The sequence below is a fragment of the Callospermophilus lateralis genome, chromosome X (genome assembly GCF_048772815.1).
Source record: "Callospermophilus lateralis isolate mCalLat2 chromosome X, mCalLat2.hap1, whole genome shotgun sequence".
Classification (NCBI taxonomy): domain Eukaryota; kingdom Metazoa; phylum Chordata; class Mammalia; order Rodentia; family Sciuridae; genus Callospermophilus; species Callospermophilus lateralis.
This window is the reverse complement of record NC_135325.1, coordinates 29,760,984-29,787,224: the sequence shown is the minus strand read 5'-3', so window position 1 is coordinate 29,787,224 and position 26,241 is coordinate 29,760,984. Positions and strand designations below refer to the sequence as shown.

The 26,241-nt window shown below is 37.4% G+C and overlaps 1 protein-coding gene and 1 non-coding gene across 2 annotated transcripts in view; both read right to left on the bottom strand.

Moving 5' to 3' along the window:
- Maoa (monoamine oxidase A) overlaps positions 1 to 26,241 on the bottom strand; it is a 74,901-nt gene that overhangs the window by 24,398 nt on the left and 24,262 nt on the right. Inside the window, exons 3-5 of the mRNA XM_077107699.1 lie at positions 24,916 to 25,053; positions 3,957 to 4,061; positions 2,954 to 3,045 (exon numbers count right to left, since the gene is read on the bottom strand). Of these exons, the coding sequence (XP_076963814.1) occupies positions 2,954 to 3,045; positions 3,957 to 4,061; positions 24,916 to 25,053 (335 nt within the window). The remainder of the gene's footprint in view (positions 1 to 2,953; positions 3,046 to 3,956; positions 4,062 to 24,915; positions 25,054 to 26,241) is intronic.
- Positions 9,626 to 9,699, bottom strand: Trnat-agu (transfer RNA threonine (anticodon AGU)). The gene has a single exon. It is a non-coding gene; the product is annotated as a tRNA-Thr (tRNA).

Here is a 26,241-nt window from a genome sequence, read left to right as displayed (position 1 = left end):
ACATCATCTTACCGAACTACCTACTCTTTCTGTTTGCTTCCCAGACTCTTAACTCTTTCCTGGGAAATAACAATTCCCCATCCACCTTCCCTTCCATCTCTCTCATGACCTGGGATCATTCTTAGAATATATCATTAACCCCTGCAAAACATCCATGCTTCCTACCTACCACCCTCCACATGCATTGGATCATTTCAGGAAAATAGCATTCTACAAACAACATCCACCCTTCTTGTTCTCCCTACCCCTATGGAACATCCCTGGGAGACACCATCCTATCCACATCTGTTCTTCTTTTCTTTCCTATACTGTCCAGTGCCTCATTCTTAAAAGATACCAGCCCTTCCACTCCCATCACATCTTGTTTTACTAAGCCCCTTGAGTTACTACTGGAAAATACTATTCACACACTCCACCAGTCTCCCCCTAAGCCCTGATGTGCATTCCTGGAATATAATATCCTCACCATCTAATCTCTCATTTTCCCCTGCCCTCTGGGTTGTTCCTGGGAAGATATCATCCCACTCCTAAAAGACTCTTCCCATTTTCCCCAAGCCTCTTTGTGCATTACTGGAAGATATCAGCCTGCCACAACATCCATCTTTCCTGTCGCATTGAGCCATTCCTGGAAGACAGCATCCCTCTACACCAGCCAATTTTCCCTGTCTCTCTGTCACTATAGGTTCTTCCTGGAAGATAGCATTCCCACCATATCTACCCTTCCCAGCCTCTCCCCAGCCCCTAGAACTAATTCCTGGAAGATACTCCCCCTCAACCTTCCCCTACCCCTACAGGATCCATAGTCTCTTCTTCCCCCATCTCCTTTGGGTCATTCATGAAAAATGTACCTTCAACATCATATATCCATTCTGTCTCCTCCTGCTCCTGTTGATCATTCCTGGAAGATATCATCCTTACCTGAGGTCCCCAAAGTCCCAGTTAATCAGTCATTAATGATCCTATCCCCTTCTCCTCACTATCCATTCCATGTTTCTCTCCTCCCCCAGAAACAATGGTTCATTCCTGGAAAATCCATCACAACTTCCCTGTGTCCTGTCTCCCCACCCTATTCCTCCACCCAGTAAATCATTCTTGGAAAACAATATTGTCCCAATACCATCCACCCTTCCTGCCTCCCCCTGTCCCTGGAAGATACTATCACCTACCCTCAACACCCAAGCTTCTTTGTCTTCCCCTGAATCCCTAGGCACAGGCCCAGAGAAAATTATCATTAATGTCACAATCCACTCTCCATCTATCTCCTCTCTGCATCTGTGGGTTGTTCCTGGAAGATACCATCTTGCCACACCATCCATTCTTCCTGAATAGAATCTCTGACCCTGGCTCATTCTTGTAAAATACGAGTGCCCAAACAACACCCATCCTTCCTGCCTCCCAGATGGCACTCAGTGGATAATTCCTGAAAGGTACCCTCCCCCAACACTATCCTCTATCCTGTCTCTTTCTGCCGCTGGAGGTCATTCCTGGAAGACAGCATCCCCCTACACCATCTAACTTTCCCTGTTCCTCCCTAGAAGCTTTGATTCATTCCTACAATATATATCCCTAACTCATCTACCCTTCTCTGTCTCCCCCAAGCCACTATGAGTCATTCCTGGGAGATATCTTCCTGCCACACCATCCACCATTCCTGTGTTCCCTGTCCTTGTGGGTTATTTCTGGAAAATATCATCCAACCCATACCATTTACCTTTTCTGCTTCCCACCCTGGCCCTGTGGGTCATTCCTAAAAGATACTAACACATACATATCATCCACCCTTCTCAGAATCTGTAACTCATTATTGTGTGATATTTTTTCCCCCACATCATACACCATATCACACACTGCTCTCTTCTCCCAAGCCTTATGACTCGATTAATTCACATGACAAAAGATACCATTCTCTTACAACATCCGCAATTTCTTGCCTTCTTCCAGCCTCTTTGGGCCATTCTTAGAAGATACTGTACCCCAATACCACCTACCTCTTCTGTCCTGTGGGCTGCTCCTAGAAGAAACCATCCTCCAAACCATGTATCCTTCCTGTCTCTCCCATTTTCCTGCAATTCATTCTTAATTGACGCACTAATTCTTAAGTTTTAGTTTTAAGAATGCTGCACCAAGAAATGCTTTATTTTATCCTCAGACCAGATGAGTTTCTATCTGCTGTAGGCACTCTCTTAGAGTATATGTTCAGTGTCAGTCTTGTTTGCTAGAATGTAAGCTTCATGACAAGTTCAACACCATTCCTTAGTCAGTGCCTGATACAGTACCCTCATATAGTAGACCCCAAATAACTACATGCTAATAAGTACATAAATATATGTATTTTAAAATAAATGTAAAACTAATAGAGTCATGCTCCACATGATGAGATTTTGGTCCATAGTGGATCACATATATGATGGTGGTCATGTGAGATTATATGCCTATTGATGTAGTAGCCACCTTAGCTAAAGTACACTCTAGGATGTTCATACAACCATGAAATTGCCTAAGAACACATTTCTCAGAAGGTTTCCCTGACATTGAATCATAAATGTACTAGTGAACTATAAGAAATGATTAAAGTTTATATTTTCTTAGCTTCCCTCTAGTTTCTATTTATTCTACATCTATAGAATTACTTTTCAAATATCACCATAAATGCTCTTGTAGGCAAACTGTATATAATAGAAAAGCATAAATTAACTGATTTTATTGAAGACCATAGGACTCCTTTATTAAAAGATGTCCTACTCTAGGTACCTAATTAAGTTTTTTATTCATTCTTTGTTCAAACCTTCTCTGAAGTACCTAAAGTGCCCTCAAAGTTAATACCAACTGTTAGATTACTAGATTTCCTCTTAACTTTTTTCCTGCAAGTTACTAAGAAAAGTACTGAAATTTAAGACAGGATAGAAAAGATCAGAAGGGAAGATAAAAAGAAATTTTGAATAATCAAATATACTTTGTCCAGCAGATTTTATCAATAAGATCTTTCATGGTCATCTTGTCCCATTCCTCAGCATGAGGGGCCTGCCAGGGAGCATCAGCTGGAATCTGCAAGGAAAGAAGGTTCCACACTCAGGTGTTATGGTAAATTCCATCACAAACCCTCAAAGAGGCCTTTATGAGAACCTCTAAAAATTGATTAATTGGTCTCTGTTGGCATGTGTGATTGGCTTGGAATTCTATGTAGAGGTGGGAAGGCTCTTTACCTTAATGTTGTTGCCAAAATAATAATGATGATGATCATAATTACATATAAGAATATGTATAGGGCTGGGGATGTGGCTCAAGTGGTAACGTGACCGCCTGGCATGTGGGGGGGGGCACTGGGTTCAATCCTCAGCACCACATAAATATAAAATAAAGATGTTGTGTCCACCAAAAACGGAAAAATATATATTAAAAAAATTCTCTCTCTCTTCTCTCTCTTTCTCTTTAAAAAAAGAATATGTATAAACTTATGTATAATTATGATTAGGATGATCATTAAAAAAATAATAACATTATTATTGAAAGCTAATACCCATTTTAGGTCACCAATTCAAATTTATAGAACCTGAAACTAAGTGAAAAAATCTTGGGGCAGCAAGTTCTTCCTTCCTTACTATTTAAAGTGGTATTATAGATGGACAAGATCACTTTAAGTAGAGATATTTGGCAAAAATGTCATATAAAAGTTCAATGGCATAAGATCGAAGGTATACTGGCATTAGTATAAGTAGGGATAAGTCTGAATACTGGTTCCCTTGCTGTGTGGTCTTTAGTCAATTACATAACCTCTTGGTGCTCATTTTATCCAATTGTTGAGTAGAAAACCTACCACCTTTGGTGAGTTGTTGGGTGCACTGGAAAGCATATGCATTAATGTCCAGAGCAATATTTCCTGCCCTATGGAAGGATATTAAACAGGTGACACTACTATTTCACGAATAGCTCATGTGCAAACTGAACACACATTTTACCTCCTTTCCCATATTATCCATTGTCCGCCACAGATTGTTGTAGTCCAGATATGCAAGAGGATTCCACACAGGAGGAAACGCTCCCCGAAATGGATAAGTTTTCCCCTGGAACATAAAAGCAAAAGGTAGTAATTGAAAAGAATGATATCTTAAGTTAGAATGGCATTCAAAAACTATAAGAACCAACCAATTTAAGTTAGTTGTGTTCAAAGTAACAGGATTCTTTACTGTGTTAGAAGCATTCCCTTTGGTGAAAAATAAATATATTTTACCTATACCAGCCCAATTTTAATAAAATTAGCAAAATTTTCCCAGTGCTGCATAAGCTGTTTTTAACTTACAGGAAAACATAGCTTTTGATTTATTCCCACTTATTTGAGTAAATTAATAAATAAATAAATTCATCCTAACCTGAGGAGAGCAAGATGAGGATATATAGGACTATCTTTAGACCACATAAATGACAGTAATAGCAAAGTGGGATATCTCAGACCATGTTTTAAGGTTTACACAGGCTAAATAAAGACTAGCTAGATGATAGACTATGTCTGATGTCAAGAATCAGAATGTTAGCAATGTGGAATAATGGACATTTTCCATTTGGAGCTGCCCATCATCCATTCTACTTTCATACTAGTACCATGGTTTCTTTTGGGGAAATTGCCCCTCCTCCATCCTAGGAAGGATGGTTCTCAGTACTAACTATCATTACAGAAGAGGATGAGTTAGATTCCTTTTCCTCCTCCCCCACACCTCCTGAACCAGCCCACTTGTGAGTCTGTGATATGACCATGGCCAATCACACACCCTCAGAATACTCTGATTCTGGAGATTATCACCCATGGATAGAAGAAATAGAGATGTAGGCTCTTTCTTTGAGCAGCATGCTGTGCAGATGCTTCGTACTACAAAGTTCATAGCTAGGGTTACTGCCCCTAACTTGCCAGAGCTTTCCTGCTCTCTGGCTCATTCTCAAGTGAGTTCTTCAGCTTCATGTTGATTATGTGTTCCCTCTCATTTCCACTTAGTAAATTTCCTTTGTTACTCCAAGTAGGTTTATATGGCTTGATATCAATATCTCTAACATGAAGACTGCCCATTATTAGCAACAACTTACTTTATTTCATTGTGTGACACATACTGAGCTATGTAAAAGCAAGGGTAAGTGAGGCTGAATCCTTAGGAAAAGAAACCAAGACTAGATAGTTTCTAAGATCTTATTTACAAATTTAATTCCATTTGTAGTCAGCCCTCTGTATTCTTGTATTCTGCAACTGCAGATCCAAACAAACACAGATCAAAAATATTTTTAAAAATTGCATCTGTAACTAAACATGTGCAGACTTTTTTCATTATTCCATAAATGATACACTGTAATTATTTATGTAGCATTTACATTGCAGTAGGCATTATACACAATCCAGAGATGCTTTAAAGTATATGAGAGCAAGTATGTAAGTTGTTTGCAAATGCTATGCCTTTTATTATTATGTCATTTAATATAAGGGACTTGATTATCCTTAGATTTTGGTTTACACAGTAGGTCCTGTAATGGATCTCCTGAAAACACTGAGAGACACTTGTACTTTCAAAATAAATGTCTTCTCCCTATTCATAAGATAAAAATCTTTTTTACTAGTAAAATTTTGCATAAGAATTTGGTTTTAAAAATTTGCAGAATGCTTACTGCATGCACTGCACAATATCAAAAGTTGTATTAGATTTTTCACAAAAATTGTGTTAGATTTTTCAAGAAAAACTATTAAGGCAGGGACACAAAATATAACACTGTGCATGCATACACACACACACCCCAGTTGAGTAAGAAGATATGGCATCCAAAGAAGTAAATTTCCCTTCCACATAGCAAATTCAAATAACCTTGCTAGATTATGCGATCTGATTTCTTATCTGAAAATGCTATGTTGAAATGGAGCAATACAACTTTTCAAGACTGAATCCTTTATCATCATCCCCACCATCATTACTAACATTTATTGAGATCTTTCTCCATGCCCAGCACTGGCCGGAGCTCTTCATATGCGTTATCTCATGTTATGTTCCCCACAGCCCTGTGAAGGCAAGCACTATTAATGGTGCCATTTTATAAATGAGGGAACTAAAGCCCAGTGACAGTAGCTAGTAAATAGTAGAACGGAAATTTCCTGGTCCCAAAGCCTTTGCTCATAAAATGTGCTTTCCTGCCTCCTACATGGTTGATGAAATGTAAAGATAGGTTTGTTCTAGAGACATTTTAAACTTCCCCACTAAAAGAAAAAGAACTCTGAAATGTGAAACTTATAAATCTTCCACATGCATTCTTTCTGTTTCAAAGTAGTAAAAATAGAGACTAAGAAACCCCAAGGGTATAAGGAGACTGCCAAGAAAACATGGCCAACTTTGGAAAATGCTAACGCATGTTCCGAGAAAAATGGTCAGAGACATTTTACACAGAACACAAAAATAGCTATGGAAAAGAGAGAGTCTGGGGTTAGATTAATATTTTGGGCAGCCTTTAGAACAGCTGGTTCTTTTTATAATTCTCCCCTAAATTGAAATCACGAAAAAAATCTCCATTTTCCTCTGTAAAATGCACTTATACTCAAGGAATAGTCTCATAAGAATCTTATCTGTATTCTGAAAAAGAATATTTTATTTAGAAAATTAAAATATTCTCAATTATCTGGAGATATTAAGCAAAGCATTACAAATATAATTCAACAAAATGTGTTCCATATTCCCATTAAAGTTCTTCAAGGGGTGATACCTAAGCATCCCTTAATATGAGCCTTAATAAACACACAAACGTGGCAGGAGAAGTATTCGAGTGTTCAGGGAAAGAGGAGAATCTGGCCTGGCAATGTCCTTAGGAATGGGAGCCATGAAATGTTCTAAAAGAAGACCATGAGGACCCTCATACTATAACAAACTTTCATCCTGTTAACACTGTCATTGGTTTCTGGCTTCTCTGTTCTTAAGGCGCAGAAAACTAAATCTGCCACAAAGAAATGCACATATGTGGGGAACTAGTAACTACAGGGCACTTCCCTCCTTTCTCACCAGTGAATGAAAGGGCTTAGTTCCTCCATGGCCTACTTCTAGACTAGACAACTTGAGACTACTTTCATATGTGTGAATCCATAAAGCAATTCAGTAAGAGTGGGGGATGTTTCTTAGCTGAGTGAGAACTGCCTGAGAGTAGGGACCTTCTCTGTCTCCTAAATGTGATCCTATAGTTTCTCACCAAGGCATCAGCAGCCTCTCAATCCTAAACCATTTCTCAGCAAGAAATGTCTTTGTGACCTAAGACTGTGAGGCAGGAGCTCTAGAAATAGACTTTCAAATGACTACCGCTCTTTAAAACTAAAAGGAATTAAAAAATCTAGAGTAGTCTAGGTGTGGGTCTCTTATGATTTTGCACATTCAGCGTCCTGTAGGCTTCTAGGATTTGGGATTCTGTCTCATTCTTCAAGTCTGGGAAGTTTTCTCGTATCAGAGACACGGCGTCTGATAGAAGAAAAAGTTGGCTACGATCTACATACTGTGGGGTCGGGCTCCAAATTCCTCAATAGGACACCCATAGCACAAGAGTTAATAACTAGAATCAACAAATGGGACTTACTCAGACTAAAAAGTTTTTTTCTCAGCAAAAGAAACAATAAGAGAGGTAAGTAGGGAGCCTATATCCTGGGAACAAATCTTTACTCCTCACACTTCAGATAGAGCCCTAATATCCAGAGTATACAAAGAACTCAAAAAATTAAACAATAAGATAACAAATAACCCAATCAACAAATGGCCCAAGGACCTGAACAGACACTTCTCAGAGGAGGACATACAATCAATCAACAAGTATATGAAAAAATGCTCACCATCTCTAGCAGTCAGAGAAATGCAAATCAAAACCACCCTAAGATACCATCTCACTCCTGTAAGATTGGCAGCCATTAGGAAGTCAAACAACAACAAGTGCTGGCGAGGATGTGGGGAAAAGGCTACACTTGTACATTGCTGGTGGGACTGCAAATTGGTGCGGCCAATTTGGAAAGCAGTATGGAGATTCCTGGGAAAGCTGGGAATGGAACCACCATTTGACCCAGCTATTCCCCTTCTCGATCTATTCCCTAAAGACCTAAAAAGAGCATACTACAGGGACACTGCTACATCGATGTTCATAGCAGCACAATTCACAATAGCAAGACTGTGGAACCAACCTAGATGCCCTTCAATAGATGAATGGATAAAAAAAAAAAATGTGGCATTTATACACAATGGAGTATTACTCTGCATTAAAAAATGACAAAATCATAGAATTTGCAGGGAAATGGATGGCATTAGAGCAGATTATGCTAAGTGAAGCTAGCCAATCCCTAAAAAACAAATGACAAATGTCTTCTTTGATATAAGGAGAGTAACTAAGAACAGAGTAGCTACGAAAAGCATGAGAAGAAGATTAACATTAAACAGGGATGAGAGGTGGGAGGGAAAGGGAGAGAGAAGGGAAATTGCATGGAAATGGAAGAAGACCCTCAGGGTTTTACAAAATTACATACAAGAAGAAGTGAGGGGAAGGGAAAAAAACAAGGGGGGAGAAATGAATTACAGTAGATGAGGTAGAGAGAGAAGAGGGGAGGGGAGGGGAGGGGGGATAGTAGAGGATAGGAAAGGCAGCAGAATACAACAGACACTAATATGGCAATAGGTAAATCAATGGATGTGTAACCGATGTGATTCTGCAATCTGTATAAGGGGTAAAAATGGGAGTTCATAACCCACTTGAATCAAAGTGTGAAATATGATATATCAAGAACTATGTAATGTTTTGAACAACCAACAATAAAAATTTAAAAATAAAAAATAAAAAAAAATCTAGAGTAATAGTCAGATTTATTTTGTGGATATGTTCTGAAACTTCACTACTTTTCCAAAATGGCCTTTAATCTCAAAAGGACTGACACAGCAGAAATTATTGCTGTCAAGTGGAACAAAATGTCCCTGGCATTGTGCCTCAATACTTAAGTCCCTTTGAGAAATCACATCTTTAATCTACCAATGTTCCTAACAGGAGGCTATTGACAGGAGATAGTTTATGGCTCCCATATTACTCTTTACTGTTGGTCCTATAAGATAAGCCAAGTTTATAGTAAGCAATTAGCATTTACTTATTGGCACATTGAAAAGTTTCATCTCTCTGTACTTTTATAATTTAGTTAAGCAAAAAGGAAGTACGTGCTATTACAGTATCATAGGTCACTCTGGAAGCTGCCAAATATCTTTCTTTAATCATCTAGAAACTAAACAGTTTCTGGATTGGTTTAGGGACATGCCTATCCAATTCATATGAATTCCTTGGGACCTGTAGTTTTGTTTTGTGACAAAGCCTGTAAGAGAAATCCTTTGATAGTTTCTTTTTTGTAGTTCATAAAAATTATTTAAATAAAGAAATCTATAAAGAGACCCACTAAATAGGAGGGCAGGATTGTGCTGTATTAATTTTCTTCCCCTTTCCAAATGTAGATAGCTAAGGTAGCCAAGCTTTCTTGAAACATATGATAGCTTCCTTCACTCTGCCTAGAAAAAGCCTCTATACTCTACAACTCAATATGTAAACACTGAAAACATCTATCTTTTTCAGTTGCCATTCACCTTTTTTTTTTTCACTTTTTATTTTTTGGTACTGGGGATCAAACCCAGGGCTTCATGCATACTAAGCATGTGCTCTACCACTGAGCTATACCCCTAACTCTGCATTCTTCTTTCAAAAGTCAAATGCAAATGATGCCTCTGTTTCTTTCATATCCTTTTATTTCCTAAAATCTGACTTGTGTCCTCAAAAATCCACAGGGCCCCTTTTCTCTAAGGTTACCAATGAGCTCCTTATAGCCAGATATGAAGGAATATATCTACCGTATTATCACTTGGCTGCATCTGACATTGACCCATCAGACTGTGCTGTTTCTCCCTGTTCTTCATCTAGTTCCCCAAGACCCTTCATTTTCTGAGCCACTAAATTCCCTGGGTCCCAACATCAGCCTTTTCCTTTTCCTTTACCCAACCGTTTCCCATTTCCCCAGGGAACTCATATACCATCTGGTTTGATTAGTGTATTTGCACAGTGTTATGGTTTGCATTTTTATGGTTTTATTCCTTCTATGTTTATAAGTACCAAATTGCTATCTACAGTCACTGATACAACTTCAAGGTCTGGCAGCATATTCTTGTGTGTTTGCTCATGATCCTATATTTCATTATATTCTCAGCCTTTTTCTCAAGGCTTGCACAGTGGCCAGCACATCAAGTGGGTCCCTGAGTTTCACAGCCCCATCTCTGGAAAAAGAAAAGCATTACACTCAGGTATAAAAGATGCCCTTGCATCAAGATAGATTTTAAATGAATAATTATGCCATTGTTCTTAAGAAATTCTAGTTATATACAAAAATCTAAAACAAAGCAATTAAGATAGAAGCAACACAATTTCCTCTGGAGGCTCTTGGGTAATTAAAGATCATTAGCAAAGAAGTTTTTACATATATTTCTCTTCTTTCACAAATGACATTAACTAAGGAAAGACAGGCAGTTAGGAAAAGGATGAAAATGTTACACTGTGGGGACAAATGGCTGCTAGTCTTATTAACCTATCATTTACATACCCTATAATTCATCCATTTAAAGTTATAAATCAATGATTTTTGGTTCATTGAATATTCACAGAGATTGCAACCATCATCACATGGAATTTTAGAATACTTTCATCACCCCAAGAAAAAATCTATACTTTTTACTAGTCACTCACCATTTTTCTCCACTCCATTTTTAAGAATTATTAAATTATTTTTCCCAAATGAATGTACTATTTAATATTCCCACCAGCAATGTATGAGAGTTCCAATGTCTCCCTGTCATCTGCAACACTTATTATGGTCTGTATTTTTTATTGTAGCCATCTTGGAAAGTGTGAAGTGGCATCTCATTGTGATTTTTAATTAAATTTCTGTTTTTATCTGCAGTGCTGGGGATAGAATCCAGGGCTTTGCACAAGGTAGGCAAGTGCTCTACCACTGCACTAAATCCCTGGACCTTGATTTTTTTTTTTTTTATTTTTGAGGAAGAATCTCACTATGTTGCCTAGGCTGGCCTCAACCTTTTGGGCTCAAGGAATCTTCCTGCCTTAGCCTCCCAAGTAGCTGGGATTCTAGGATGTGCCACTATGCCTGGCTCTTCATCTGACTCTTCATTCCCCCAGTGATGAACGATGTTAATCATCTGTTCATATGCTTATTGGTCATTTATATATCTTCTTTAGAGAAGTGTCTCTAAGTATTTTCCCTGTTTTTTTTTTTTTTTTAAATTGGGTAGTCTATCTTTTTACCATTGTGCTGTAGGAGTTCTTTGCATATTCTGGATATGAGATAATTTGCAAATAATTTCTCTCATTCTATGGATTGTTTTTCAGTTTCTTGAGGATATCCCGATAACGAAACTTTTAAAAAATATTTTTATAAACTCAAATTGATCTATTTTTTTGTTGTTGCTTGTGCTTTTGGTATTATCAATCAAGTATTGCTTAACCCAGATTTAAAACATTTACTCATTTTCTTCTAAAGTTTTTTTTATAGTCTTAGCCCTTATATTTAGGCATTAAATCTGTTTTGAGTTAATTTTTGTGTATAGTGTGAGGAAGAAGTCTGACTTCATACTTTAGTATTTGGATATCCAGTTATCCCAACACCATTTGTTGAGTGGATCAAACCCAGGGTCTGGTGCATGCTAAGCTACATCCCCCATCCCACTTGTTGAAAAGACTGTTTTGTCCTCTCTGACTTGTCTTGCCATCCTTGGGAAAGATCATTTCCTTAAATTTAAAGGACTATTTCTGGATCCTCTATTCTGTTCCATTGTTTATATATATATATATATATATATATATATATATATATATATATATATCTTTATGCAAATAGCACATTGTTTTGATTACTGTAGATTTGGAGCAAGTTTTAAAATCAGGAAGTGTGAGTCCTTCAATTATTTTCATGATCAGCATAGATCTATCATTCAGGCTGTAGCACATGTTACTGATGCCCCACCTTGCATCCTACGTTTGAGTTTACCATATGCTGTAGTAGAATATTCCAAGACCTCTGCTAGCTCCCTATTTTAACTGAACCAGTCCTTCTACTTCCCTGTCTGAGGGCTTTCTTCTGGGACTTTGTTCAATCTGAGAATAGGACTGCATGAAAATGGTGGGAATTTGATATTCACAAGGGAAACACCAGCCAATGAGGGACATGAATAATATATCTTGGTTTTCTGGTTCTTGGTGGGGCAATTCTCTATCACATTCCACATAGTATCTCAGGGAGTCTCTAAAGGGATTGAGTTTCAGTTGCCCATAGATAAGATGGATCATTAACATACCTTTGTATTCCCCTTCCTGGAAGTAGTTTATTTAGGAACTTATTCCACATCTACTTTAGGGGCATAACCAATGTTTCTCAGGTCTGTTTTTTGCAAAACAAATTAAGACATTAACCCATGTCTCTCTCTTGCCCTAGCTGGACAGCAGATGTGCTGCCTGAAGTTCTGCCTTTGGGAGAATATTCCTTCACCATTGACTTAGGGGACTCCCCTAAAAGTGATGAAATGCAGTAACCACCCACTTATAGTTGAGAACTCTGGAAGGTACAAATCTTTCTGCAATCTAGGCCTTTGTTTTTCTCCTCTTCCATCCACTATTCTTAGAGCATTCTCTATGAGGTAATATGTATGGGTTAAAGGATAAGAACCAAAGAAAGAAATGGGTACCTTAGGAACCTAAATAACCCCTGCTCAAATGGTTTGCTTGTGCCTCCTGAACCTGCTCAGCCTAGGCTCAGAGGTATCACTTCCATAATGGAAGTGATACCGCTGACTAACTTTATAATTCAGTAGAGCACAATTTGAATCTATGACCCATACATATGCACATTTTGGACTTATGATCACTTATTCAGTTATTCGGTCTATACCAGGACCTGACTACAAGCAATGAACTGCTTTTCCAAATGAAGGGTAGTTGTCAGCAAGAAAAAAAAAAAAAGGTCTTACATAGCTTCATTCTAAAATCCTAAGAGGTCTTTGCTCAAATTCTTCTACTAGAGGTTATCAAAACCTGCAGACCATATCTTTGTCTGCCATGACATTTCCATATCACTGCATCTGCTGGGTCAATGAACCAAATGGCAAAAGGAGCTCACACTGGTCCTGCTGCATGGCCCTTTCTTATTTTAAGAACTGGTAGATTTATGAATTAATGTGAAAATATATTGGAACTGCATGCCCCAGTGTGGTTGTTTTACTTCTAAACCCCAACAAGTGTTTTCCGTATCTCCCCAGGGTATAGAGTAGCTATAGTAGGGTGGAGAAGGGTGGAAAGTGGATATGAAGGAGCAAGTTACAAAATGAAAAAGACACTGTTGCCTTAAGTTACACATGATGAAAATTTACAATTCACTTCATTTTTCTCTGTATCTATCATGTTGGCTGTCTAGATTCTATCAAGCTTCATTGATTGGATTATTATTGTTTGAATCTTAACTTTAAGATTTGTCCCCCAAGTCAATGTGCTCCTGTCATATCATAAAGACTCAAAATGCATTAGGGATTTCTATAACAATGTCTCCAGGTTCCAAATGAAGGGGGGCATTAAAGAATTAAACTGTGATCCCTGAGCTATTTTGAGCGATGAAAACTCCTATAAAAGGTTTAAGGTAAAATTTATCTTATACCAAAATCCATATAAATATTGGAGTCTGATGTGTCTAGTACTTGAATGGAACAGCTGAGACATTATAGAACGGATGGATAGGCCATTTCAGGAAGGTTTTCTTTGATCTAGTTTTAGGAAAGATAGCCTTCAGTATTAATAGATTTGATATAGAAAGATCAGTATTCATGCTAAAAATAAAGTCAGGTTTCAGGGGCTTTGGTTCCTATAGAGTAGTGTTTTCTCAACCAAGGAGGATTTGGCTCCCCAGGGTATATTCACATATGTCTGCAGATATTTTTGGTTGTCACAACTGGGTAGAAGATGCTACCATATGTTGTACAATGCACAGGGAAGGTCCCTACAATGAAGAATTATCTGGTTCCGAATGTCAATAATACTGAGGTTGAGAAATCAGTCTACAGACTGATATATAAATGTGAGTGAATATCATAAACCCTTTCCATTAGCAGTATTGCTAGATTTGCAGAATCACATGCCTCATAATCACTCAGGGTGCTTGTTTAAATGCAAAGTATAGGAATCACGTCATTAGACCTAATAAGTCAGTGGTGTAGGACCAAGAAATCTATATATTTAACAAATGACAGGTTATTCTAATGTGCACTAAAGCTTGTTCATTATTATATTATGGTGTTTGTATAAAATTACTCATTAATTTAGCTATGCATATTGTCAAAATGTTTGAATGATAATCAAAAGAACAAGAATACTTAATCTTGTAAACCATTTCTTTTTGATCGTTATGTTCATTAAACTTCAAAAACTATAAAGGAAATGATATTTCTTGTTGCAGCTGTTCATTTCCTGCATTAATATATATTTTCTCTTAATTTTTTTCTTTAAGAGTCAGTCAATTTATCCTTCTCCTTTATATCCTTGATTTTACTATACCTGGAATTACACATTTGATTTCTCTTGCTTTTTATTGCTCTCAAGTAACAAGGCATGATCATAAATGAGATGCATTGTAAGGTAATAAATTTGGACAGCTGTGGATGAATTTAGTAAGTCTTTGAAGATATCCAGAGATCCACATTATATATGAATATTATATTTTTAAAATACATGTAGAAGCATGTGCATTTGGATGCATGCATATGTGTATATGTAATTTGCTTAAACCCAGCTGGTGCGTGGCAAAGGCATGTAGTTCATGTCTCCATGCTCTTGGTTCAAACTCCCCCTTTGTCACTCATAACCCCATGTCTTAGATTCCCAGAAATATCAGTTCTGCAATGTCACTGAGCTGGATCCTCCTAGAAGTATATCAAGATATACTTCTAGGCCTGGAGGTTGTAGGTCTGAATGGAATACTGACTGAAGACAGACATAGCTCCAAACATCCTACCTACTTTCCTAAGTCAGAAACCACTTCTATTTCCTCTGTTGGACTACAGCACCTTGTTCATTGCCCCTGGCCCTCACTAGTCATGACACTGCATTTAACTGATTTATGTACATGTCTCAGTTTCCTGACTAATCTCAATGCACCTGTGAAGGACTATATCTCACATGGATTCATATCTCCCATACTGCTCTGTGCATAGGAGGGTTCCAAAAAATTGATAAATGAAGGAATAACCTGCAACGTGCGAGGCTGAAACATGAGGATCACAAGTTCAAGACAGCTTCAGCAACCTAGCGAGACCCTCAAGAACTTAGCAAGACCCCAAAATATGAAAAGAGATAGAGATTTACTTGGTGCTGCAATAGTTAAACTGTGGAGACAACCTAGATGCCCTTCAGTGGATGAATGGATAAAAAAAAATGTGGCATACATACGCAATGGAATTTTACTCAGCAATAAAAGAGAACAAAATCATGGCATTTGTAGGTAAATGGATGGCATTGGAGAAGATAATGCTAAGCGAAGTTAGTCAATCCAAAAAAAAACAAATGCTGTATGTTTTGTCTGATATAAGGAGGCTGACTCATAGTGGGGTATGGAGCGGGAGTATGGGAGGAATAGAGGAACTCTAGATAGGGAAGAGGGGTGAGAGGGAAAGGCAGGAGGCACGGGATTAGCAAGGATGGTAGAATGTATGAGACATCATTATCTAAAGTACATGTATGAAGACATGAATTGGTGTCAACATACTTTATATACAAACAGAGATATAAAAAATTGTGCTGTATACGTGTAATAAGAATTGTAATGCAAAAAAAAAAAAGAGATTTACTTGGTGCTGGAGTTCAATCTATAGTATTGCAAGAAAAAAAAGGAATAAAAAGAGGAATGGAATCATTGCTTTTATAGCCCAAATCATATAACATCTAGCTTCTCCAGGCTCCAGAAAGGACCCCATAAATTTCTACCAAAAAAAAAAAAAAAAAACTTCTCCTTTTCCTCACCTCAAATTAAACCTTCTAGTGAATGTCAATTTAGCACTAATTTTTAAATATCAGTTCCACATATAAACCTTTGCCAAAATGACCAGGATTGACATTACTATCAAATTGACCAGAATTCACTATGTGTAAAATGCTGAAGGTAACAGAAAAAGATGGAAGAGTCAATGCCCTAGAGGACCTAATAAAATCATTTACTTTGTTAGTATTTCTCACTGTGATCTTTGCAGATGCTATATGAAAACAGGTTCCATGGTCATAAATCTTGGAAATCTTGGTTTATAAACAGGCTTTTTTACTTCCAGACCTCAAAGGATTTCTAATTTGCTAAGGGGCATCTGGAATACTTCCAAAATTTATCTGACAACCAGACCCTCTCTACTTCAAAACATTTTTGAGATTGATGTTGTTTAGAGAACACTCAGAAAATATTTCCCTAGGCATTTTTTTCACATTCTGACAGGCCCTGCCAGGAGCCCAAGATATAACACAGAGAAACATGGGATGAAAGAGGAGCTTTGATAACCAGAATACTTATTTTCCATGTGTTACCCATGGGAGGACATTCTCATTTGTGTCCATTCTGACCAAAAGACTATATCATCCCATAACACTGAGTCAAATAGGAGAGATGAAATTCCTTGCACATCTAGCTAAAACTGCAAATGCACCACAGGCTCTGTGTTAAGTCTGTGTGCTGAGCCCTTCCCTCTTTGTTACCAGAGAGTGCAGTGAGAAATTATGTCACAGAAAGTGAAAAGGACACAAAGCAAAGTAGAGCTTCTAGCTAGGATGTTAACTGAGGGTGTCCATGTTATGTATCATACAGATGGGGTGGATATTGTAGCCTTGTCCTTCTACTGGATGAAGTCACTTCAATGATGGCTCCAGGATCATGAGAGCAGAGACAAGATGATAGCATGGAGTAGGGCCAGGAGCCATTAGACTCTCAGTACAGTCTTCCTGACATCTGACTTTCAGAGAAGTATTTTTTAAAATCTAAATATTGGGTGAATTTGTTGATATTCAGGACTATTCCAGTGGTGGGTGTTCAAATAATCATGTGGATTAACAACTGTATCCATGCTCTACTTTTACCACCTGTGGCAGGTCAGCAAATGTAAGCCAGAGAGATTTCCTCCCATTGTCTCTGAAGCTGATGTTTTTCAGAAACATTTATCTCTTGGATATGGCTGTAGAAATGAGGCCACTAGGTACCTTGGCAAACACACAACATTAAATATCAGCTTGCAGTTCATTTCAGTCTGAAAAATTACAGGAGTGCAATGGGAATGAAAGGAAATGGATGAGTTCAGTAATCATTCCCTTTGTTTGAAAAACTTGACATGACATTTTAGTCTTCTATGAAATGAAAAAACTCACTTCTTTAGCCTTCAGGATCAAACTGTCCATTACACTCAATGGTAATTAACATTCAAAGTTTCTGTGACTTCATTGAGAATTTTCTTCTGATTGCATGAAACCCAAACACAAAGCAAAAAAAATAAAATGAAGTGCTATGAAAACAGTACCAGGCTGCTTGAATATCAAATATCCACATTATTATCATGATTATCTCTTTTCAGTTTTAAGTTCTGGGTTTGCGGAGGTTCGTGATTGACTAAGCTTTCACCTCTGTCTTTCTCTCTCATTTCTGTTAGGACCTTGAGGCAAACAATCATTCTTACAAATTTCTCTCATCTCTAAAGTAGGAATAACTGTCACTTACTAAAACTATGAGACCCACTGGTCTTCAAAAGATATTTATTCTTTGAATTCAACTCAGAAGTGAAAAACCTTGGAGTCCATACCTGAGAGAGAGTTACATGGCAGCCATCAGTCCTATTGGGTGTAAGGATGTGCAACAACCAAAAAGATTTTCTGTCTGGGTAAATGTGAGCTCATGGAACAACTGAGCTTTCCTTTTTCAGGAAGTGCTCATAATGGACCATATATGAGATTCTTAGGACATTGGAGGGTTTTTAAGGCTTTACCTGTTAGAAGGTAACTGCAATTGTTTGAAATTCAGGATCCATGATTGAGCTTTGTGGGTGGGGTAGTGCATATGTGCTGTGGGGAAGGGATAGAGGTTGCAGAGGGGGAATTAGGAACAAAAAAGCAAAAAGGGATAGGGAAGGAAGAGATTTTAATCTCCAATGGGTAACCTACATTCTAACCTGAGAGGTCAGAATCTCTAGGAGTTAGGTTTTATCATGGAGATGAGAACAATTTCTCCTGGGGAAACTGTTTACTTAAAAATTTCATTCCATTTATAAAGTTCTTTTGGGCATTTACCTAAAAGAGGAGGTGATTGCAAAGTTCTGCAGACTGAGTATGAGAGAAATTCTTTGTATCTGATCTACCCCATTTTCTGGGCTGTTAGAGGAGGTCAGGCCAAGGCAGGAGGGTGACTCTAGGACCAGTTCTCAATGAATGGTTAGACAAAATATCTATAGTGAATTAGCCCCTATTAAAATGAATGGAAGAGTTGGGTTCTGTGGTGCATGCCTCTAATTCCAGGTGATCAGGAGGCTAAGGCAGGAGCATCACAAGTTAAAGGCCAACTGGGCAATGCAGCAAGACCCTGTGTCTCAAAATTTAAAAAATAAAAATAAAAAGGGCTGGGGATGTAGATCAGTTTTAGAGTGCCCCTAGAATAATTCAGTACTGAAAAAAAAAAGAGAAAAAAAGGGAAGGAAGTTAGGCATGGTGGTACATGCCTATAATCCCAGTTATTTGAGAGGCTGAGACAGGAGGAGCCCAAGTTTGAGGCCAACCTCAGCTACAACAAAATCCATCTAAAAAATTAAATAAATGGAAGAAAAAAAAAGGGTTCTGTGGGGCTAGGATGTAGCCCAGTGGTAGAGCACTTGCCTAACATATGCAAGGCCCTGAGTTCTATCCACAGCACTGAAAAAAAAAGTTTTATTCTAATTTAAACCCCAGTACCTCTCTTTCCTCTTCCATTTTCCCACTCCCTCCCCCTCTATGGATCTTTCTGCCATTTACCCATAGTTGTTTTTTAATTAATTTCTTGTGGGAAAAAATGAATGGAAGAAAAAATATCTAACAATTAACCTTGCTTCACTATATTGGGCTATTGCTTCTGCTGAGTAGAAACTTCATATTCTAGAAACCAAATAGATTTATCCCTTAAAAGTATAGCCATTTCCTCTCATTTCTTTGCTGTGCTGGAGAACAAACCCAGGGCCTCATGCATGCTAGTCTAGAGCTCTACCATTGAGCTACCTCCAGCCCTAGTGTAAGTTTATAAGAGCAATTCTCATTAAGATCTCTGGTTAACACACAAGCAGCAAATTAGGTATTTTCTAAAGGGGTGTGGTGGAGATTACCAAACACTATTTTTAATAAACTACCTCCATATATCATTTTTTCCACATTTTATGGGTACATTATAGTTGTGCATATTGATGGGATTTGTTGTTACATATTCATATGTGCACACAATGTAACAATATAATTTAGTCCATATCATTCCCCAACACTCCCCCACCTCCTCCCCACTTCCCACCCCTTGGTCCCTTTCCTCTACTGATCTCCCTTTGATTTTTAGGAGACCCACCCTCCTCTTTGTTTTCCTTTTTCCTCTCTAGCTTCCGCATATGAGAGAAAACACATGACCCTTAGCCTTCTGAGTTTAATTTATTTCACTGAACATGATGGTCTCTAGTTCCATCCATTTTCCTGCAAATACTATAATTTCATTTTTCTTTATAATTAATAAAACTCCATTGTGTATATATACCACATTTTCTTTATCCATATATATTTATATTTGATTTGATAGATAAAACTGAAAATATATAAATGTTTATAGCTTCTCTTTTTAAAAACTTACTTATGATTGGGAAATTCAAATGACATAAAACATCTATATGTAGGGCTGGGGTTGGGGCTCAGTAGTAGAGTGCTCACCTAGCATGTACAAGGCCCTGGGTTCAATCCTCAGTACCACATAAAAATGAATAAAACAGAGGTATTGTGTCCAACTACAACTAAAAATAAATATTTAAAAAAAAATCTCTATGTAAAGTAAAGTTCAGACGGAAGGCATTATTAGTATGTATCATGAATTTAAGTATTTGAAAGTAGAGATAGGACAAGCAATATCCCTGTAAGGGCTTAACATATTCAGCTTCTTAAATTTCTTTCCAAAAGGCGCTGAAAGTGAAAAATATAATTTCATTTGGAGACAAAAGAAATGCCTTCCATGAGTTAATATAGAAAAGGTGCTAAAAGAAGCATAAAATTAAATGTCCTTTATTCAAAGGAAACAGTCTTAAGAAAGAGGTCAAAAACACAATTATATCTGATAAGCATTAAAACAAATTAACACAAAACACAACCTTCTACACAACTTACTTGTTAAAACTAAGTTCATCTCTTAGTAACCAAGAAAATTTATTTAGTATTCCAGGACACACACTGTCTGAAGAGCTTTTGACTTTAGTCATAGGCATAGAAACCAGGAGTAAATGGCTGCAGGCAGAATAGAACCAATACTAGGAAAATTGCTTGCTGAGCTATTATTATCAGGAAAGCCTTTGTTGTTTTAAATAAATCTTTATCATGCCACTCAAAAACAAATGTGTGGTACATGTTTAGAGTCCTAGTTTTATTTAGAGAGGATGGGAAAAGCAGGGAGAAAGCAAGAATGCAGAAATATGTCAATTTTTCCTGCAAATAAGCTCTGGCAAAAATGCCTTGCTCCATCTCTGGCTGGGTTCTCCCATTCCACACCATTCACTCTACCTGCAATTGTGATCTAGAGAAATCCAAAGAAGCAAAAAAAAAAAAAAAAAAAAAAAACAACAACAAAACAACAACAAAAAAACTGGGCATTTCCTCTTTCTTTTATAAGACCTGGTCTGCAAAATTTAATATAAGGTTGCCCCAACTTAACAAAACTTGCTAATAAAACACACTTAATGAGGGAGCATCTTATTTACTAATGCAAGTAATGAATTGATCCAATAGGCATTCAGGGATAGCTGCTTCTCTTACCATCCAAAAGAAAAGAAATGACAGAAAATGTGTTAAATATATTTAACTGATGCCATTTAAAATCCACCTTTTGGGTTAAAGACAACACAATTAATTTATATTAACTTTACTGGTAGATATAATCTTTCAAATAAAGCCATATGCAATTTATAACATTCATAAAACCTGTTCTCTATAGTAATTTCTTTGTTATTTATAGAAAGGAATACACTGTATTAGATTACAGAAGCCAGGGTTGTCACAAGGCAATATAGAGTGTCACAAGACAATTTGTATTACTAACCCAATATCCTATCATGCTAGAAAATCCATTTCTCCCCTAGAAGTGGAGAGAACTGATAGTTTGTGATGTTTTACAGTTTTAAATAAATGGAGTTATTAACAATCTTATCTACAATATTGAACTAAATATCTTGCCTTCATACCTTTTCTGTGATACGGGGCTCAGTAAAGAAGAACCATCCTTATCATTACTATGAGAACAAGGCTGACTTTGAGGAATTGACTACTGCAGTGTAGATTTAAACAAGATATTTGCTGTCTAAAGTGCAACTGAAGCACAAGTCTTAGTGCCAAACCTATCAGATTCTGCATGTTCAATAATTGTGATCTAATATTACCTAATATTACACATTACTATGTTAATGTGCATAGCCATGCAATGGCAACAAGCCAAAGGTTATCAATCACATTCTTTTAAAAATAATTACATTCTTGAAAGCATCTTCAAATCCAAAGCCACAACAAGATTCCTTTTTCTAGTATGTTATATATGTTACAGCCACACTTGTGTTTTTGTGAAATAAAAATATGGTAGGAGTTGAGTAGCTCCCACCTCTAGAAAGGTGAAGCTGTGCTTTTTCTTAGAAGTAGGACTATCAAGGATGGCGTTGACCTAAATTTAGAGAAGGACTCAACAGCAGCAACAAAGAAAGCGACCATAGATACTATCCTAACATCTCTCTTTCCTTAAATTAGGCATATGATATAGCAAACAGCATTTCTTTAAGACAGTTCATCCTCTAGTAAAGCTTGAAGCAAAGCCTCTAAAAATATAAAATGATCAGACCTGGATTTCTTGAAACCAGGGTTCCCTATGAAGCCCAGAAAAATTGTAGTCATTGGAAAGCCTGATATTTAACTAATAACACTTAACTCACAGGTTCTGTCAGGAAGGTTGGACAGCATACTATCATCTATTGATAACCTTCGACAGTCAAAATTCTGAAATAGCACTTTCTCATTCTAATTCCACCTTGCCTCCATCAAGAATAATGAGGAGTTGAATTACCAAAGCTGGTTGTGGGAGCCATTTTAAAATCACACCTTACCACCATGTTTTAGAGTGGGCATAGCTGGGAGACTAGTAGGTACTTAGTTTGAGGACACACCTACAAATTTCCAGTTTTCCCCCAGTTTTCAAAATGTACATAAAGGAACATTAGACTGGAAGAAGAGTAAGGAAGTAAAAGAAGAATGGTCTTTCAGTAACAGCATCTGCTCATCATATGAGTCAAGCTTCAGTGAAATTGGTGGTGAGATACCTTACAATAGATATGTGTTTGGTTAAACAAACATTGGAGGCCCACCCTGCTTCTGTTCAGAACCCTTAGTTTCAATTCTGAGACCATATATTCATTCAAGGATTAAAAGAATGCTACTAGGTTTTTAACCTTGACATCACTTTATCTCTTTGAACATCAGTTTTCTCATCTGTAAAATGAGGATAATTATGCAGCCCAGTGGGGTAGATGTAAGATTTTAATTAGTTCATGCATAAAAACTACTTAGTTGTTTGTTTTATTTTATTCCAAGTAAAATAAAAAATCTCTCAATGCCTGAATCTTAAGGATAAATAGATAATAAGCGTGAATCTGCTTAGATGGCAAGTAATCATCACACTCATTTGCTTCCCAGTTGGAGTTGAGAGTGAATTTCCATGACTGTTTAATCTGTAGTTGATTACAAAGGGTTAGGCTTCCCTCCTCACATTAAATGCAAGAACATAAAAAGGCTCAATGACTATTATTCTTTTTAGCTGCTATTATTCTTTTTTTGGAGGGGGGGTTACCAGGGATTGAACTCAAGGGCATTTGACTACTGAACCACATCCAGAGTTCCATTTTTGTATTTTATATAGAGGCAGAGTCTCACTGAGTTGCTTAGGGCCTCACTTTTGCTGAGGCTTTGAACTCGAAATCCTCCCATCTCAGGCTCCCGAGTCACTGGAATGACAGGTGTGCACCACTGTACTTGGCGCTATTATCTTACTATTGTTATTTCTTACTAACTTAAGGAAACTCCACAGTAAGCAGGGAAGAGAAAATGGGGAAGCAAAAGGTATTCTCCTTTCTGATGGTGCCCTAGTAAAGCCAACATTGTTAAGCACTTTGTATACATTTTTTATGCCTATTGAGGATTAAATCCAGGGCCTCATGCATGCTAGGCAAGTGCTCTACCACTGAGATATAGCTCAAACTGCCACTTTGTATTATTATTTTTTATTTATTTATTTATTTATTTTTTCATCTTCCATACATTTGATTCAAATGAGTTATGCATTTCCATTTTTACCCCAAATACAGATTGCAGAAGCCCATCAGTTACACATTCACAATGTTTACATAATACCATATTAGTGACTGTTGTATTCTGCTGACTTACCTATCCTCCCTTAATCTCTGCACCCACAACTTTTCTAAAAGCTACTGTTTTTTTTTTTTTTTTTTGGTTTTTTTTTGGGGTTTTTTTTGGTTTTTTTTTTTTTTTTTTTTTTTTTTTTTTTGCATTTGTTACTGCCAGATTCTCCCATGCATTGAAAACAATATGGCTATCATAGTTTGCCATGATTCCTGATTTCATGCTTGGGCATAATGATGCCCAAGTTTTGGTATGCATATACCACAAGTTTCCTTAATTCCCAGGACGTTCCTTAAGCGCTGTAGCCTCCAGACCCACAGTGACTGCCTGCAGTGGAGTCAGGGGGAGATGTGTCTGCTGATAAGTGATGTGCTTACTGGCATGGGAATCCTGCCATTAGAATGAGTAAATAACCCCTCCCCTTGTGCTGCAAATTCCAAGAAGTGAGCTGCAATGTCAGATAGGAAACTTAATTTCTCAAGGCATATTTCCAGATTCTAGTCATTCCATGTTTGCTTCAATGAGAAAGAATAACAGTGGCAACAGCTGCTGTTTCTTAGGTGGATATGAACAGCTCAAGTTTAAACAAACTCTTGTATAAACAGTAGGAAAATACACTAGACTTCGGGAGCTAGACTTCCTGAGTTAGAGCCAAGTACAAAGGAAATAATCAAGTGCTCAAAAAACACTTTGAACTGGAGGAAGAACCAGTTCAAAGACTAAAGAAGTAATCTCAAACTATTGAGTTCCTTGGGATCTTAGAGATGGCTCCTAAATGATTCAGGAGTTGACTGGGGCTGGGGTAGTGTGTGTGTGTGTGGGGGGGGGTATGTGTGTGTGTGTGTGTGTGTGTGTGTGTGTGTGTATGTGTGGTGTATGCATGTAACCATATCTGTTGCAAGCACCCCTAACCCCAGGGCTCTGCAAATATATTAGGAAGGGGAAATGGAGGTACAACTTATGAGAGCCATATTGGGCAACAGGGAAGAGGACCAAGGTGAGACGTGATCTCCCACAGTGCTTCCAGGAGTCCTTAGCAACTTTTTTAAATGAAAAAAGGAAAAGAGCCTAATTTTTATGATTGCTTTGAGACAAATACCAACAAACATACAAACAAAATGTTTTCTTAAATAAAATGCTCCCCCATTGGTCACCTGGATAAAAACTCAGACTTACCTTGACATACTGAACAAGACGCTCAGTGATGTTCACCTTGTAAGTCTGTAGGCCCAGCTCCTTAGACAAACGTAAGATTCTGTTCTGGGTTGGTCCCACATAGGCTCCACCAACGTCTACCCAATTAACATGCTCATTCTGCAGAAAGAAAAGTGGTCAGAAGGCTTTAGTTAAGACTTGGAAATAAAAAGTCTTTATGTCTCATAAAAAATAACTCCATTTATTTTGCAATTTTAACTGTGCTTTACATCTCCCCTTATAAAGTACAACTGAGAATGGCAATCATTTTTCTTCCTCTCAAGAATTGGGGCATAACATTGTCTGACACTTCACTAAGCACCTTCATTTGCAGAGCTATTGGTGTGGCTGATCATCAATATAACACATAAGGAATAAAGAACTTTGTAGTAAATCTTACCAGTCTAGATCCTCTGCAACACATTCAAGTTATTATGTATGCTTTTCTCTGGAGTTATTGCTGGAGGAGCCACCCAGAGATTTATTAGAGCTAATTCCCTTATTTCTATCAGGAAAAAAATCTTAAATCAGCTTACATTGATGAGCTCTTGATATTTGAAACACTTCCAGGGAAGAATGCATCATGGGAAATGAATATTAAAAACCATAAAAATATTCATATATCTACTAAATTATTTATAAATATGCAAACTCTCAAATTGAAATTGTTTTCCTTCCCCCTCCTAACTGCATTTCTCTACTTTCTTTCACTTATTAACATATTTCCTGATGATTTGATCAATGAATTAAATCTTGGTGAACTACAATTCCTCCATGCTTTTTTAAAAATATTTTTTAGAGATGGATACAATACCTTTATTTTATTTATTATTTTTATGTTGTGCTAAGGATCAAACCCAGTGCCTCACACATGCAAGTGCTCTACCCCTGAGCCACAACCCCAGTCTTCTCCATGTTTTTGTAATAACCTCTTATGGCTCTATTCAATTTCTATTTTGTTGTTTATACCAGTTCTTATGTGTGAATGCTGCCTTTTTTTCTTGCTTACCTGATTACATTTTTATTGTGTAGCATTCCATATACTTGAAAAACATGCAGAAATAATTTGAATTCTTGGAGATATCTTTCTCAGAGAGAATTTATGTTTGTTTCTACTCAGTGCCTGAGATACTAACCATAATAAAAAAGAACTTTATTCCTCTTCAATGCTGAAGTGATTTTTAAAAAGCTGGGATGACAAAATGATCAGATGTGGGAACTTTATAAATTGAGTTTGAGGGGCTGGGGTTGCGGCTCAGTGGTAGAGGGCTTGCCTGGCACATGTGAGGCACTGGGTTCGATTCTCAG